General features: G+C 42.8%; 1 protein-coding gene across 1 annotated transcript in view; it reads left to right on the top strand.

Annotated features, from left to right (window-relative positions):
• Nucleotides 1-16,899, top strand: part of DSCAM (DS cell adhesion molecule) — an 859,941-nt gene that overhangs the window by 783,896 nt on the left and 59,146 nt on the right. Inside the window, 5 exon segments of the mRNA XM_027551145.1 lie at nt 4,734-4,887; nt 8,418-8,535; nt 10,388-10,551; nt 12,219-12,317; nt 16,284-16,472. Coding sequence (XP_027406946.1) covers nt 4,734-4,887; nt 8,418-8,535; nt 10,388-10,551; nt 12,219-12,317; nt 16,284-16,472 — 724 coding nt within the window.

Below are 16,899 nucleotides of genomic sequence, written 5' to 3'. Positions count from 1 at the left end.
CAGATAGTCCAGTGCAGAGTATTAAGTAGAATTTCCTGTGCTCTACAGCAGGTTCTTATTAGTTATCTATTTTATATATAATAGCATGTATATGTCAGTCCCAATCTCTCAGTTTATTTCCCCCTGTAATCATAAGTTTGTTTTCTACATTTGTGACTGTACTTCTGTTTTGTAAATAAATTCATTTTTGTTCTTTTATAAGATTCTACATATAAGCAATATCATATGATACTTGTCGTTCTGTGTCTGACTTACTTCACTCAACAGGACAGTCATTAAGTGAAGTGAAGTCGCTCAGTCGTGTCCGACTCTCTGTGACCCCATGGACTGTAGCCTACCAGGCTCCTCTGTCCATGGGATTTTCCAGGCAAGAGTACTGGAGTGGATTGCCATTAGGTCCATCCATATTGCTGTAAATGGCATTATTTTCTGCTTTTTTATGGCTGAGTAGTATTCTATGATATATATATGTACTACATTTTTTTATCCATTCCTCTGTTGATAGACATTTAGGTTGCTTCCATGTCCTGGAAGAGTGTGCTTTCAATATATGACTTAAGGGAAGATATTCAGATTAAAATTGTTTTTGACAAGACTCACTGACATCCTTCCTTTTTTCAACTTTTTATTTTATATGGGACTATAGCCAATTACTTCCCTGGTAGCTCAGACAGTAAAGTGTCTGCCTGCAATTCGGAAGACCCGGGTTCAATCCCTGGGTGGGAAGATCCTCTGAAGAAGGAAATGGCAACCCACGGCAGTACCCTTGCCTGGAAAATCCCATGGATGGAGGAGCGTGGTAGGCTACAGTCCGTGGGGTCGCAAAGAGTCGGACACGACTGAGCGATGTCACTTTCACTTTCATAGCCAACTGACAATGCTGTGGTAGTTTCAGATGCGCAGCAGAGCAGCTCAGCCACACATGTACAGTGTCCATTCTCCTCCAACTCCCCCCTTTCCAAGCTGCCACATAACATTAGTTAAATACAGCAGTGTGTACATGTGGATCCCAAATTCCCTAACTAGCCCCCCATTCTCCCTGCCCCCAGCAACCATAAGGTCATTCTCTAAGTCTGTGAGTCTGTTTCTGTTTTATAAATAAGATATATTAATAGATGAAACAGAGACAAAACTTTATTTGTATCATTCCTCTCCAGATTCCGCATATAAAAGATCTGACATCCTTGTCTTTGTTCTTAATGTTATCTAACATGGTTTTTCTCTAGCTCCTTTTAGGACTGTCTTCTTAATTAGATTATGATGTACCTTGGCATGGTTTTATTCATATTTTGTGGCTGGATTTTATTTAGATTTTTGGCTTTCTGGGCTTATAGTTTTCATCAAATTGCAAAAAAATTTTAACCAGTATTTCTTCAAATGCTTTTTTTCTGTCCTGCCTCCTTTAGTGGTTCCAACTACATATATGTTAAGCTGCTTGATGTTGCTCCATAGCTCATTAATGCTGTGTTAGATTTTGTATTCTCTTTTATCTCTGTGCTTCATCTAGTAATATAACTTCAAGTTTGCTAACCCTTTTTTTCCTGCAAGATCTACTCTACTATTAATCTAATCCAGTGTATAATTCTTGTCACATATTATAATTTCATCTCAAGTTTGATTTTGGTCTTTTTATATCATTCGTGTCTATGTTTAGGCTTTTAATATCTATAGTTATAATGCAACTATAATACAATTATAACCGTTTTAATGCCCTTGTCTGTAAAATCTTTGTCAATTATAGGTCAATTTTGATTGATTAAATTATATTGTATGTACGAGTCTTGCTTTTTGTTGTTTCTTTGCATTTTTGGAATTTTTTATAAGTTTTTTATCATTTATTTTATCGAAGTATAATGTGTTAATTTCTGCTGAACAGCATCGATTCAGTCATGCATTTTTTTTCATGTCTTTCCATTGCGACTCATCACAGGGTATTGAATACAGCTCCCTGTGTTATCATCACGGGATATTAAATACAGTCCCTGTGTTATCATCACAGGGTGTTGAATACAGTCCCCATGTTATCATCACAGGGCGTTGGATACAGTCCCCATGTTATCATCACGGGGTATTGAATACAGTCCCCATGTTATCATCACAGGGTGTTGGGTACAGTCCCCATGTTATCATCACGGGGTATTGAATACAGTCCCCGTGTTATCATCACAGGGCATTGGATACAGTCCCCGTGTTATACAGTAGTGCCGTGTTGCTTTCCCATGCTGTGTACACCAGCTTCCCTCTGCTAATCCCAAACTCCCAATCCACCGTCCCCTACCCTCTGTCTCCTGGTAACCCCAAGTCTGTTCTCTTTGTCTGTGATTCTGATGTCATATCATATTTGTCTTTCACTTTCTGACTTAGTATGATCATCTTTAGGTCCATCCATTTTAACAGGTTTTTCTGTTTTAGTTATAGTTCACATACCATGAAATCCATGCTTTTATAGTATATAATTCAGTGACTTTTAGAATATTTAGAGGGTTGTAGAGTCCCTATTGATATCTAATTTTAGAACATTCATCATCCCGCCATGCCCACTATCAATGTATCCCCATTCTTCCCCTCTTCTATCCTGCCCTGGGAAACCATTAATCTACTTTCTGCTACTATGGATTTGCCTATTCTGAACATTTCATACAAGGTAATCATATTAATCTCATATGATAATCATATTAGTCTAATATGACATAGCCTAATATGATAATCTAAGCATAATGATCTGGTAAATAGTTCGTTGGGATTGGCTTCTTTCACTTAGTACAGTGTTTTCATGATTTATGGAAGTTAAGCATGTATCAGTGCTTCATTTCTTTATATTGCTGAATAATCCTCTATTTTATGGTGCAATACATTTTCTTTATCTGTTCATTAGTTGCTACATAGTCGGGTTATTCATATCTAGAAAATTTTATTGGATGCCAAATATTATATCTTTTATCTTATTGGATTTTTTTATTCCTATAAAAAGTATAGGCCTTTTTGACTTTTGTCCATGGATGCTGTTCAGTTATTTGGTGATGGTTTGATCTTTATGAATCTTGAGTTTAATAATTGTTAAGCAATAGCTTCCCAGGTGGCACCTAGTGGTAAAGAACCCACCTCCCAATGAAGGAGACATAAGAGACATGGATTTCACGCCTGGATTGGAAGATCCCCTGCAGGAGGGCATGGCAACCCACTCCAGTATTCTTGCCTGGAGAATCCCATGGACAGAGCAGCCTGGCAGGCTATAGTCCATAGGGTCACAGAGTCGGACAAGACTGAAGTGACTTAGCACACATGCAGGAAGGCAACACAAGAACATTGTTCGATCTAGGGCTAATTATCCCCCACCATCAAGACCCTATGCACAGTATCCAATGGCCCATCGATTCTGAGGGCTTCCTGTCTGGCTGGTGGGAACAAGCGCTATTTCTAGCCTTGTGTGAAAGCTGAGCACTAGAACCTCCAATCCGTTTGAGTGGTTCTTTCCTTGGCCTCAGAGAGCTTTCCCACATACACATATCAGCTCAGCTAAGATCTAAGAGCGACCCTCTCAAAATTCTCCATGAAGTTTTCTTCATAGTACTCCTTCCTATGTATTCCAGCCCCCTCCCAGGCTCTCAGCTCTGTCTCCTCGACTCAGGGAAGCTGCTGGTCTTCTCCTTGGTTCCCTTCTCAATGCCATGGTCTGGAAACTCTCACAAAACTGTAACTACCCTGTAACTGCAGGCTTCACCTCATTTATTTCCCATATTTCAGGGAAGGAAGCACTGTCCTTCATCACCTGATGTGCAATGCCTTTGAAACTGTTGTTTCACATATTTTGTGTGTTCTTTGATTGTCTCAGGTAGGGTGATCCGTCTTGTTCTTGGTATTCCATCCCAGCTGAAAACAGATGTGTCATGACCCATATTTAAAGGGTTAAATTACCCCTGTTGTTGTTCAGCTGCTAAGTCGTGTCTGACTCTTTGCGACCCCATGGACTGCAGCATGCCAGGCTGCTCTGTCCTTCACCATCTCCTGGATTTTGCTGAGACTTATGTCCATTGAGTCAATGATGCTGTCTAATCTTCTCATCTTCTGTTGCCCCAATTTCCTTTTGCCTTCAATCCTTCCCAGCATCAGAGTCCTTTCCAGTAAGTCAGCTCTTCACATCAGGTGGCCAAAGTATTGGAGTTCCAGCTTCAGCATCAGTCCTTCCAATGAATATTCAGGGTTGATTTCCTTTAGGATTGACAGGCTTGAGCTCCTTGCTGTCCAAGGGACTCTCAAGAGTCTTCTCCAGCACCACAGTTTGAAAGCATTAATTCTTTGGTGTTCAGCCTTCTTTATGGTCAAACTCTTCACATCTGTACACACCTGCTGGAAAAACCATAGCTTTGACTACATGGACCTTTGTTGGCAAAGTGGTATCTTTGCTTTCTAATATGCTGTCTAGGTTTGTCATAGCTGTCCTTCCAAGGAGCAAGGGTCTTTGAATTTCATGGCTGCATTCACCATTTGAGTGATTTTGGAGCCCAGGAAAATAAAATCTGTCACTGCTTCCACTTTTTAACTCTTGGTGGCTGTCAAAGCTGCAGCATTGAGACATGCAGACTGTGTAGAAATTGCAAACCCCAGCTTTTAGAGAAGGATGAGGGTGGCTTTTGTTTCTCGTAACAGATAACATGTTGATAAGCATTCCTTTAGGAGATTCACTTTTGCCATTGCCTCCTTGAATGTGGGAACATTTATGTCTCCTCTCACAGGTGATCAGCGAGTTTGAAGCCTCTCCTGACTCATTTTCCTACAGAATTCCTAACCTGAGTCGGAATCGTCAGTATAGCGTCTGGGTGGTGGCCGTGACCTCAGCCGGCAGAGGCAACAGCAGTGAAATCATTACCGTGGAGCCTGTTGCTAAAGGTGGGTGGCACGCTGCAGGAAGGACCTTATTTTCCACTACAGTCGTACTGGCTTTACACCTCTGTTCTCTTTGAAATAAAGCTGATAATGCCCCACAAATCAAGTAAACCAGAACACCACGTGTTGCCCATTTCAGCCCAAGAAATGGGTCATTGCTAGCTGGCACTGGGCTTCTGTGCCAATCGGAATACCACCTCCTATGGATGAGCAGCTTTACAACTGCCAGTGTCTCAGGAGAAATAGGAAAAGGAGACCCCATCCATCTGTTAGAGTGAAAATCACTACGTTACTGCTTCCCAAGCAAGTTCTACCATCTTCAAAATCAGGTATCATGCTTCTTAAAGATAAATGTCTATTTTTTGGTCTATGGAATTTGAAACCTGACAACTGTAAGAAAATCATTAGTTCTTCTTAAATTGATGTTAAAGTGAAAGTTGCTCAGTAGTGTCCAACTCTTTGTGACCCCATGGACTATAACCTGTCAACATCCTCTTTCCATGGAATTCTCCAGGCCAGAATACTGGAGTGGATTACCATTTCCTCCTCCAGGGGATCTCCTAGATCCAGAGATTGAACCTGGGTTTCCTGCATTGCAGACAGATTCTTTACCATCTGAGCCACCAGGGAAGCTATTGACAGAATGCTGTAAATACCTTAGGTAACAAAATGAAGTTTGTTTTAGGAACAAAAAGTTCCACAAAGTGAATGTAATATCTTCACGTTAAGATGTTATACTGGCCCTAAAAAGCACATACAGACACAGAATATTCTTATTTGACTTCTGGTAATTGCTGCCATACAGTATTCAGAGTCCCCATAAATTAGCCCTTGTCAATGAACAAAAGTATTTACCTCACAATTCCAAGCCAACCAGAGATGCTCCTGACTCTGAAATATACCACATTGAAAATTTAGTACTCTTAAGGCTTCCAGATGCCTGAAAGAGAAAACAAACCTTCCAAGATTCCAGCTTCTCACTTTTAACCAGAGTTCACCCAGAGTTGGAGATGATGATCAAGATGGGCTTTCCAAAAAGAAGCTGAGCTAGGGAATGCCTCTGGGTTGGTGCAGGCATCCAGAGGGCTGGCACCGCCCAGGAGCCCCAGACCCTGGCAAACTGTAAACTATAATGGCCAAAAGGTCCAAGCTGGACAGACGGGGCTGCCCAAAGGCAGAGGCAGCAGGTGCAGCTTATGTTGTATTTGTTGGGAGGTCAAGGCAGGCTGGCAGATCCCGCTTTAAAATCCAGGGTTAGGTTCAGGAATAGGGCTGGGGCTTTGGTACAAGGAGGAGCAGAATGCAACCACAGACCCAGTCCTGGAGGAATGGTGTCCTGGGAGGAAGCCCAGGGTCAGGGGGCAGCACAGAGCTCAGGGCCATGTAGCTAGAGCACCACAGGAACTGGGAAAGACATCAGGTTGCTGGTGAGGCACAGTATCTGATTAGAATCACCTGAGGTCCTCATTCAAAGACGGCCTCCTGGAGTGCCCCCCGCCTCGCCCCGCCCCGCCCCGCCCCGCCCCGCCCGGAGATCCGCTGAATCACAGAGCTAGAAGAGGAATCTGCATTTTTTCACCAAAGATTCTACGTGATTCTCTTGCCTGCTCCAGTTTGCTTAGTCTTAGAATTTCACAGTGGGATCCTAAACATGCCAACTGCTACCAACAGGCATTAATTCTAGAAACCACGGTTGTTGGGCTTGAAGATGAAGTGGTTTTAGCCAGTGCTTTCACAAAACGCTGATGGAAAAGCACTCCTAAGACCTGGAGTGAAGTTTAGGAGTTAGAGTCAGCATATTAAAGAACTGAAATGACCAGAATAGAATTGAGTCAAGGAATCTAGGCTAGGCTTGAAAAAAAAGTAGAAAAGATCAGAATGCATGACACAGTGAGCATTCATGTGTAGAACCTTATTTTCATTCACACACATATAACATATGTGCAGCTTCTGGAATTCAAAGTAAAATGTATTTTTTTTTACAAGGGGAGGGGGCTATTGGAAAGCTTAAAAGCCCTACCTCTAGCTGAGTTTCCCTAATCAACCCCCATTTTGCTGCATGAACATTCCTCCTCATATAAGAGGATGGTCTGAAAGGTAGGAAAGGGACCAGCCTTCCAGTGTCAGAAATCCAATGCCACCTGCCCAGGATATTTTTGTTACCATGATGGAAAATCAGAAATGTCAATTACTGATAGAGCATCACAGTGACAGGGTCTCCTTTATGGGCCGCCTCTGAAGACACTCCCCTCAGGAGGAAGAGCCACAGTTTCCTTTTCGGGCAGGGCATGTTGCTTCAAGCATGTGGATGGGTTTTGCTGTAACATTTGTTGCATAAAATAGACTCTGCCTCTGAGCCCACTGGCACTGCCTCGCTCTCTGCTCTGGCCTCCAGTGCTCAAAACAACAAAAGTCAGAGTTGGCTGCTAGTTCATAATAAATTGTGTTCTAGACCAGGGTGACTCCTGTTGAGTTGGCTCCAGGAACTCCACCTTTCCTTGAATTCCAGTACTTTCCTGAGGAGCCTGGCCCTCATGTCCATTGGTCAATCTCAACCATCAAGTCCAAAATGGTGCAAGGGTCCCAACACTGGTCCCATCTTTTTGAGTCCAGAATCAGATTGGAACGGCTTCTGCCTGCAGGCTTCTTGTCTGTGCATTTAGATGGGCTGAGCTTCTGGAGGGAGCATCCTGGAAACCAGGGCCCCAGGGCATGGCAGAGGTCAAGCAGATCATTTTGCCTCTGGAAGACTCATCTCTTGGTGCCTCTGCCAGCTTTTGTGTCTCACCCAAGAAGATGATGCTAGGAACCTGTTAGTACAGGGCCTCTCCAGTATCCAAGGATGTCCCTGCAAACAGGGCTGCCCTGGGCTTTTCCCTCCCCCCACCCCCATGTTCTTTGGCCACTTTGGGACTGTCCCAGTGCCCAATGTCCCCAGGAGAAGCTTTTGTTCCAGCAACTGAATCACTGTCCCAAGAAAATAGTGATACTTCAAGAGAGGTCACTGGAATTTTTCCCTTAACGTTCGTGCTGAAGATCAAGCTGATATAAAAAAGCTGGGAAACTACCACAAAACTGATAAATAGAAGTCATTCCAGTTTTACCTCTTCCTGTCTTGGGGCTTTATGTTTTGTTTTGTCTCTTCTCTCAGATATTAAAAGTATATTTTAATGTGCAGTTTGGGGTGTTGAGATAAATTGCTTAATAAAGTGCTTCGAAAAATAACTGGGCTCACAGAAAGCACAGCTTGGAGCTGCTAGGCTTATGAAGTCCCACATATTTAATTTGAGATCACCGTGTCTAGTTGATACAAGGGGAGAAAATACTATAGTAGGGATTTTCAGCAGTTCATATGTTCGTACAATGAAAATCCCTTAGACACACTGATACAAGGAATAGTGTTGAGAAGTGTGACATTGATTGGCAGGGCTGCACTCACCTTTGGGGGGTGTCACTGGTTTAGGGAAGGTCATCTTGGCCCCTGTAGACGAATCCATAGAGTCACTGCGCTTCTGCTCTGTTTGGTGGTCCAGCTCCCGCACGAATCCTGACCTTCAGTGGCACGGTGACTACTCCCTGGATGAAAGACATTGCCTTGCCTTGTAAAGCTGTTGGGGACCCCTCTCCTGCCGTAAAGTGGATGAAAGACAGGTAACCAGTAACCCAATGTATGCCCTCAATACAGCACTAGGAGAGTGCTTCGGACACTGTTCTGGGTCTCGTGGTATAAAGTTGTAGATTTACACTCATGAAAGCTACAGGAAAACTACCTAGTCTTCTGCAATAGAGAGGAAGCTGGTTGAGGGTGATGGGGGAGGAATCTCAGCTTTAGTACTAAAAGGATCTGATCTATCATGTCAATTCTCTTAAAATTCTTAGCTTTAAGTTCATGACAATGCTTCCGAGGAAAATAGTTTAGCCAACTGAATAATTTCTGTGTAAGTTTTCTGTACTTTATCATGAAAATCCCCTATATATCTGAGATGAACATACCCAAGGAGACTTGAGACTTAGACTTATCTCTTCTCCTTCCAAGACAATGGGCCAACCAACCCTAATTGAAATGCTCTGAGAAATGGCTTTAAGAAATGGAATACATTGCTGTTACTGTTGTTCAGTTGCTAAGTCATGTCTGACTCTGCAACCTCACAGACTGCAGCATGCCACACTTTCCTGTCCTTCACTGTCTCCCAGAGTTTGCTCAAATTCATGTCCATTGAGTTGGTGATGCCATCCAACCATCCCATCCTCTGTTGTCCCCTTCTCCTCCCACCTTCAATCTTTCCCAGCATCAGGATCTTTTCAAATGAGTTGGTTCTTCATATCAGGTGGCCAAAGTACTGGAGTTTCAGCTTCAGCATCAGTCCTTCCAATGAATATTCAGGACTGATTTCCTTTAGGATTGACTGGTTTGATCTGCTTGCTGTCCAAGGGAGTCTCAAGGGTCTTCTCCAGCACCACAATTCAAAAACATCAATTCTTCAGCACTCATCCTTCTTTACAGTCCTTTTGCCTTCTTTATGGAATACATTAGGACTTTGCTAATGTAAAACCCAGTTTTCCACGCTCGGTAGAAATTATTGAAATAATAACAGCTGAGATGGAAGGGAGAAAGTGGATGAAATAGATTCCATTCATGTAAATTTTTAAAGTACTTTACTCAGAGGAAGAAATTAAGATATAAATAAAGGGCTGAGCATTCACTGATGAAGCTAGAGATTTGAGATTGAGAAGAGTCCCTATTTTCAAACAAAGGCACTTCAAAGACATAAACTATTGAAATGATAGTCTTGGTATGTGTGTGCTAAGTCACTGAGTCATGTCTGACTCTTTGCAGCCCCATGGACTACAACCTACCAGGCTCCTCAGTCCATGGGATTCTCCAGGCAAGAACACTGGAGTGGGTTGCCATGCCCTCCTCAGTAACTACTTTCTCATCTCTTTTAATGTCAGTTAAGGGAATCAGTACGCTCCCAAGGTTAAGTGGCATCCACCAGATGTGGGGATGGCCCTAGATGACTGGACAATCCCTTCTCCCTGTGGCCAAGGCTAAGAAATCACCAAAGGAGCTCTCTTTATTACCAGGGTTGGCTCATCACCCTCTTGCCACACTGCAGTTCATTTCTGATGCCACAATCATTAACTGCAATTTTCCATGAATCTACAAGCCACCCCAAAACTTAATTGTCCCGATATGATCTGGTCAAAATGGTATATCTGCCCACAGAACCAATCTCGTTTGGTATATGATAAGCATTGACCTATGTCAGGAGCCAGAAGCCACACAGACCTCCACACAGACTTCACTTCAACACAGCATTTTGTACAAATAATCAAACTCAGCTGTGTGACTGTTTTCATCATATAATCATGGTTTAGTTCTTACTTAATATAATATTCCGAATGGGTTGTCTGCATCAGAGGGTGTTTATGCTTTTCCCCAACCTCAGCTAACTTAGATTGTAATTTCTTTAATCTGCGCCTTTTTCTTCCTGTGAGGTAGTAACGGGACGCCCAGCCTGGTGACGATTGATGGGCGGAGAAGCGTCTTCAGCAACGGCAGCTTTGTCATCCGCACTGTGAAGGCAGAGGACTCTGGCTATTACAGCTGCATCGCCAATAACAACTGGGGGTCGGATGAAATTATCTTAAATTTACAAGTACAAGGTACCACGTCTGGGGGTTCTTCTTAATGCTACTTTTTGTATGTATGCCTATGTGCAAAGAATGAAAGTGAGCAAATTTAAAAATCAGCCTTTGTAAAGAGCTAATTGCTACTTTCATAGAACAAAAGCATAGATGTTCATTTTGGAGATTAAACAAATCAAAGTAAATAAAAAGCATTCATAACCTGAGAGCTAACACTGTTTACATATTTTCATATGAGAACCTAGTCTCATCTGTCTTTGTGTGTGCATCGCTGAAAAAGCCCTTCCTAATAACATGCTAATTGCACGATTTACTCCACATGTATATAAGCGTCACCCAGAAAATACTAGCAAAAAATAATTCCAAATTGAGATGCTTTATGAATGTTAATTAACTCACTAGTCATATGCAGTGTATATTAAAAGGACACTAGCTGAAACTCTAGAGGGCATTCATGTTTAATTATGTATTTAATACAGTGTACGTAATTTTTCTTGACTTCATACTCCAAAAGTACATGACAAATTTAAGACTGTCAAATTAAAAACATGCATAAAATCCCAAATGGCCACTGATTGGGTTCAAATTTCGATGCACAGTGATATTTTATTCGTAGAAAAATCAAAGTGTATACTTTTCCAGATGTAAGTGTTAGCACATTAATAATTAATATAGTGTTAACAATATTGCCACATTAAATTAATCACACTAATTTGTGTTATCATATTAATAAATCACAGAAGGATTGATAAAAAATACAATAAATGTTGCCCTCAGTGGGAGGGAAGGGAAGGAGTACTATCTATTTTTTTTTAAATAATGTAAAATTGATCTGGAATTTCAAGTAACTTGAAGTTGGGAAAATTTCAGGGCATTTTTCAGAGATAGACACTATGTTATAACTCTAAAGAGACGAATCTATTTTTCATGGCTTTGGGTTAATACCAGGCTTCTCTCAGAGGAAGGGAGAAGGACGTTTTATGAGAAGCTTCCTATATAGTTTTGATAACCTTACTTCAAATTTCTTCAGTATTTCTGTCCAGAGAGCTAATCCAAGATATTACTAAGGCTCATTGATAAGAAGTGTGTATTCTTCAAACCTTATGTGACAGTTCAAATGTGTGTACTTCCACTCAGTGGTGCACCTGTGATTTCAGTGGAGAGTGTGTGTGTGTGTGTGTGTGTGTGTGTGTGTGTGTGTTGCCTCTTGGAAGGGTGGGTCAAATGCTGGAAATTTTTGCAGTTTTTTTCTCACGAGCTACACTTACCCTCCCCCTTTCATACAGCTGAGAACAGAAAAGCTAAGTGGGTGCCATTTGTCTTTGTCATTTGAATCATGGCTGAAATTCAGAGTGAAATAATGCATGTATCTTTAGTAAGTTCACAGAAGGTTTTAATGAGTGATGAGCAACTCAGATACTCAAGGAATTGGCGAGGGAATGAAGAAATAAATCCAAGTAGAAATGGGGTTGAATTTCTTTAAAGAATAGAATCATTCTGTTCTATCTCTTTAGCCCAGGATATCAACTAAATAGACATTTTGACAGACATGAATTGCATATTTTGTCAACCTGAAACATTTATTTAATAAGTGGCTGTTAAAAATCATTTGGTAAATGACTGTTAAAGAAGACTGAAGATGTGAACAACTAATTCTTGTTTTCTAAAAACTGCTTCCTCTCTAGTTCCACCAGATCAGCCTCGGCTCACAGTTTCAAAAACCACCTCTTCTTCCATCACCCTCTCGTGGCTCCCTGGGGACAATGGAGGCAGTTCTATAAGAGGTAAGAAGGAAGAGGTTGCCCACAATGGTTGATTAATTGACATTATCCACAAGTTGATAAGTGACACATTTTTACCAAGTAATTGTCATGTGTTAGTTTGTTTCTCCCCCAAACTCATCATATAATGAATTCTTCCATTACCTACACATACCCCCCCAGAAAAACATACGTCTATTTTTATAGTATTTGTTGTCACTCACTCATTCATCCAAGGAAATCCATTCACATAATCAGTACCATGCATCCAATCTGAGTGAAATATTAACACATACCAATAAAGAACATGAGTATGGGCAAACTCCAGGAGAGAGTGAAGGACAGGGAAGCCTGGCATGCTTCGGTCTATGGGGTCATGGAGAGTTGGACATGACTGAGTGACTAACACGTCCACTTTCACAAACTGAAGGAATGAGCTAGCCTGATGATTCCAGCCTCAATAGGATTGGACAGCAGCAATAAAGAAAGAAAAAACGAATGTGGTGCCTCTCCCCTAAGAGGCCACATTGAGTTTCTTCCCCTTGTTATCAACACTGCTTCTTCTGTTCAGGTACTCATTCCTTCAGTTGAATAACCACAGCGACTGTTCTGATTTAGAATGGATTAAAAGATGGGAGCTACTGTTTCCACAAATCTTCTGAAATCAGGAGTAGAAAAGAATAAGGGTATTTAAATGGAAGTAAGGAGCTTCCCTGGTGGCTCAGAGGGTAAAGAATCTGCCTGCAATGTGGGAGACCTGGGTTCAACCCCTGGGTTGGGAAGATCCCCTGGAGAAGGAAATGGCAACCCACACCAGTATTCTTGCCTGGAGAATCCCATGGACAGTAGAGCCTGGCAGGTTACAGTCCATGGGGTCACAAAGAGTCAGACATGACTGAGTGAGTAACACGTCAACTTTCACAAACTGAAGGAATGAGCTAGCCCAATGATTCCAGCCTCAATAGGATTGGGAGAACATTCTGAGCAATATTTGGACCAAGCAGAGAGAAAGAACCCAGAGGGGCAACTGCAGATGCATGGGATTAAGGAGCAAGTGACAGAAGGGGTCCTAGAGCAACAGGGAGAGGCTGGAGGATAGATTTCTGCAGGCAGAGGACATCCTTCTTCTGAGAGAGGAGGAAGGTGAAGAGACAACTGGACATACAGAGCCATTTTAGAGCAAGGCCAATGGCGTCTGGAGCCAGGTCATTTCAGCACGTGATAGCAAGTTGCCGCTCCTCTTCCCAGCTTTGTCCTCAGTAATCACAGCCAGGTCAGGGATATTTGCACACCACCCAAATCAAAAATGCTACCCATATGGCTTTTCTTTTTTCAAGACCCAATTGTTAAACATTGATTAGTGTTCTACTGGGAGAAAGGGAGGATTTTTCCCTGTTGTAGGGAAGAAAAAGGTGGTATTATTTTTTTTTTAATAGTTGGATGATTAGGGGAGAGGATGTGTTTGTGGGTTTGAGGAACGTGGGTAAAATCTATAACAGATGCCATAGGAAATGCACCGGGAGTCATTAATGGCAAATGCCATTGCCGAGAGGAACAAGGCTCCAGCTGCAGGGAAACGGCATAGATTGCAGTGGTCACAGTCATCACAGGTTAATGACTTGCTCAAGAGGTGCTGGACCAGCTGCACAGGGAGGTGAAGCATAGTTTCCAAAGCTGGTGACCGGCAGGGTAAGTGTGGCCAGGACTCACCAGAGTGAGTGAAAACAGGCTTCTGGTTAAGATTGTCTATCAGAGGTTCTAAGCTAGGTGGAGAACCAGAAGATGTAAAGGGAGTCAAATGCACAAATATTCCATATTACCAACTTCTGGTCATTCCCACTAAAGAAGTTAATAAAGAAAAGGTGGAAAATTAAAAACAAAAATGGGGCACCAGTAGAGGAGTCTAAGGAACCCTAGGACTTGAGGCTCAAATGACACAAAGTCTTGGGTCTGGAGGGGCTTCCCTGGTGGCTCAGATGGTAAAGAATCTGCCTGCAATGCAGAAGACCCAGGTTCAGTCCTTGGGTTGGGAAGATCCCTTGGAGAAGAGGATGGCTACCCACTCCAGTATGCTTGCCTGGAGAATCCCATGGACAGAGGAAGTGTGAATTCATGGGAGAATAATTTCAGGAAAGGCATGTAGTGGAAGGTCTTAGAGATGGAGCCAATTTCAGTAATGAAGAGTTTCCAAGCAAAGATGACCAGAAATCCTTGAAATACAGTGGGGGCCAAAGCCATTGACATGGGGGTTCCCATGACCAATAGTTAGAAAAGCTTCCTAGAAGTGGTTTAGATGGAGGACATGAGAAGGAAAGCAGAAGTCCCGTGATGCATGGGGCACCAAGGAGTGGTGAAGTCAGGATATGACGGTGGAAGCTAGACCCAGATCCACCACTCACCTGTCCAGTGTTGAGTGCAGATCAGGAACAGGGAAGGGAAAACAAAGCTCAGGAAAGAGGAGGGGCCTCAAGGCTGCAGGGGCCAGAGGGCAGGGAAGGAGGAAGCAGTAGAGATGGTGCTGACCATGGCCACAGAAGGAGGAGTCAGAGATAGGTGACCTCATGTGAGACGCATGGAAAACACTGACTTCTGGCAGCCTGGGGTTCGTGGGCTCTGTGGTGTGGAGGTGAGAAGTGATTTCTTACTGGTGTTAAAATGGAGTTCCATGGGCAGGAGAGAAGATGCCAGCATGCTGGTATAAGGACACCACACATCAAGCAGGCTAGTCCCGGGCTGTCTGGGTGTGAAGGCTTAGGAGACAAGAGCAGAACAGACAGGACATATTTGCCCCAGGAAGGTGGATGGGGTGGCAGGGATGAAGGCTATAACAGGGGTGGGGGTTGTCTCCATGGTCACAGGGGCCCAGGAGCACAGGCTTCAGAGTTTGACAGTGGGATGTGAATCCTGCTGGTAAGACCCAAGTGTGGTCACCTAACCTCTCTGGACCTCAGTGTCTTGGTCAGTGCTCTGGAGATGTTAATTACTAATGTGCAGGGTTGTGTGAGGTGGTGTGAGTAACAGGCTGTGGATAATGCCTGACACAGTGATTGTAGACTGAGCAGAGTTGGCTGAGGAGAGTCCTACCCCTTTTGATAGCATACCTCTTCTCCAAGACTCTGGTTCCCTATAAAACCAAATATATATAATATATAATGTGAAAGTGTGACAGTGTTAGTAGCTCAGTCTTGTCTGGCTCTCTTGAGTCTGCAAGGACTGTAGCCCACCAGGCTCCTCTGTCCATGCAATTCTCCAGGCAAGAAGACTGGAGTGGGTTACCATTCACTTTTTCCAGGGGATCTTCCTGACCCAGGAATTGAACCCAGGTCGGCTGCATTGAAGGTGAATTCTTTACCATTTGAACCACCAGGAGGATATTATAAAATATATTATATATACATTGAATATATAACATATATTTATATATGAGAGCTTCACTGGTGGCTCAGACCATAAAGAATCGGCCTATAATGCAGGAGGAGACCCGGGTTCAATCCCTGGGTTGGAAAATCCCCTGGAGGAGGGTATGGCAACCCACTCCAGTATTCTTGCCTGGAGAATTCCATGGACAGAGGAGCCTGATGAGCTATAGTCCATAGCGTCAGAGAGAGTCAGACACAACTGAAGCAGCTTAGCATGCATGCACATAATATATATAATATATAAAAATAACCCAGCTTCAGACTACACCCGTTCCCAAGGATTGGACACATGTGCTCTGAAGATCAGATATTTAGAGATCGGGTGTCCAGTTACACCTTTTAAAGAGAATGGGCAGAACGTGGTTTTAACTTCATTACACTCTCCAGCGCTCCCACCATTGTAGCATCTGGTGTAGCCTAAATATCTCATAACAATATGTCGTCACGGCACCTCTCCCAGCCGGGATTCAGTGTCCTGGAGCGCAGTTATTCTCTTCTGAAGATACACAGTTCTGAGAACTTTCGAGGGAAAGCAAGTAACGTTCCCGTGACTGCCTCTTGTTTTCCGAAGGATATATACTGCAGTACTCCGAGGACAACAGTGAGCAGTGGGGGAGTTTTCCCATCAGCCCCAGCGAACGCTCCTACCGCCTGGAAAACCTGAAGTGTGGGACTTGGTACAAGTTCACTCTCACTGCACAGAACGGCGTGGGACCCGGGCGCATAAGTGAGATCATAGAAGCGAAAACGTTGGGCAAAGGTACGTAAGACTTTTGTTGTTTCTAGAGATCCTCTATCTTTCAGATCAAAGTGGGTGGGGGGTGGGCAGCAGATTGGAGTCACAAAAGATGCATCATGGATCTGTGAGTTTGAATGTGGTTATCTCCGGATGGGTCTGGCAGTGTTTCAGCATATTGAGAGAAATGGCTGGTCTTTACAAAATAGTCTGATTCTCTTTTTTAATTATTTCATTGGCAGTTTAAAAGAAGAGTGTCCACAGACATAAAAATATAGTAAAGTAATTAGCCTCTAATTAAAATAAATAAATTTAAATTAAAAAGAAATAAGCTTGTGGTCACCAGAGAAAGGTAGAGAGGACTAAATCGGGAGTCTGGATTTAACAGATACACACTACTGTGTATAAAATAGATCATCAACAAGGACCTACTGTATAGCACAGGGAACTG

The sequence above is a fragment of the Bos indicus x Bos taurus genome, chromosome 1, assembly GCF_003369695.1.
Source record: "Bos indicus x Bos taurus breed Angus x Brahman F1 hybrid chromosome 1, Bos_hybrid_MaternalHap_v2.0, whole genome shotgun sequence".
Classification (NCBI taxonomy): Eukaryota; Metazoa; Chordata; class Mammalia; order Artiodactyla; family Bovidae; genus Bos; species Bos indicus x Bos taurus.
Note: the sequence above shows the minus strand (reverse complement) of the source record. Positions and strands in the feature narration are given on the sequence as shown.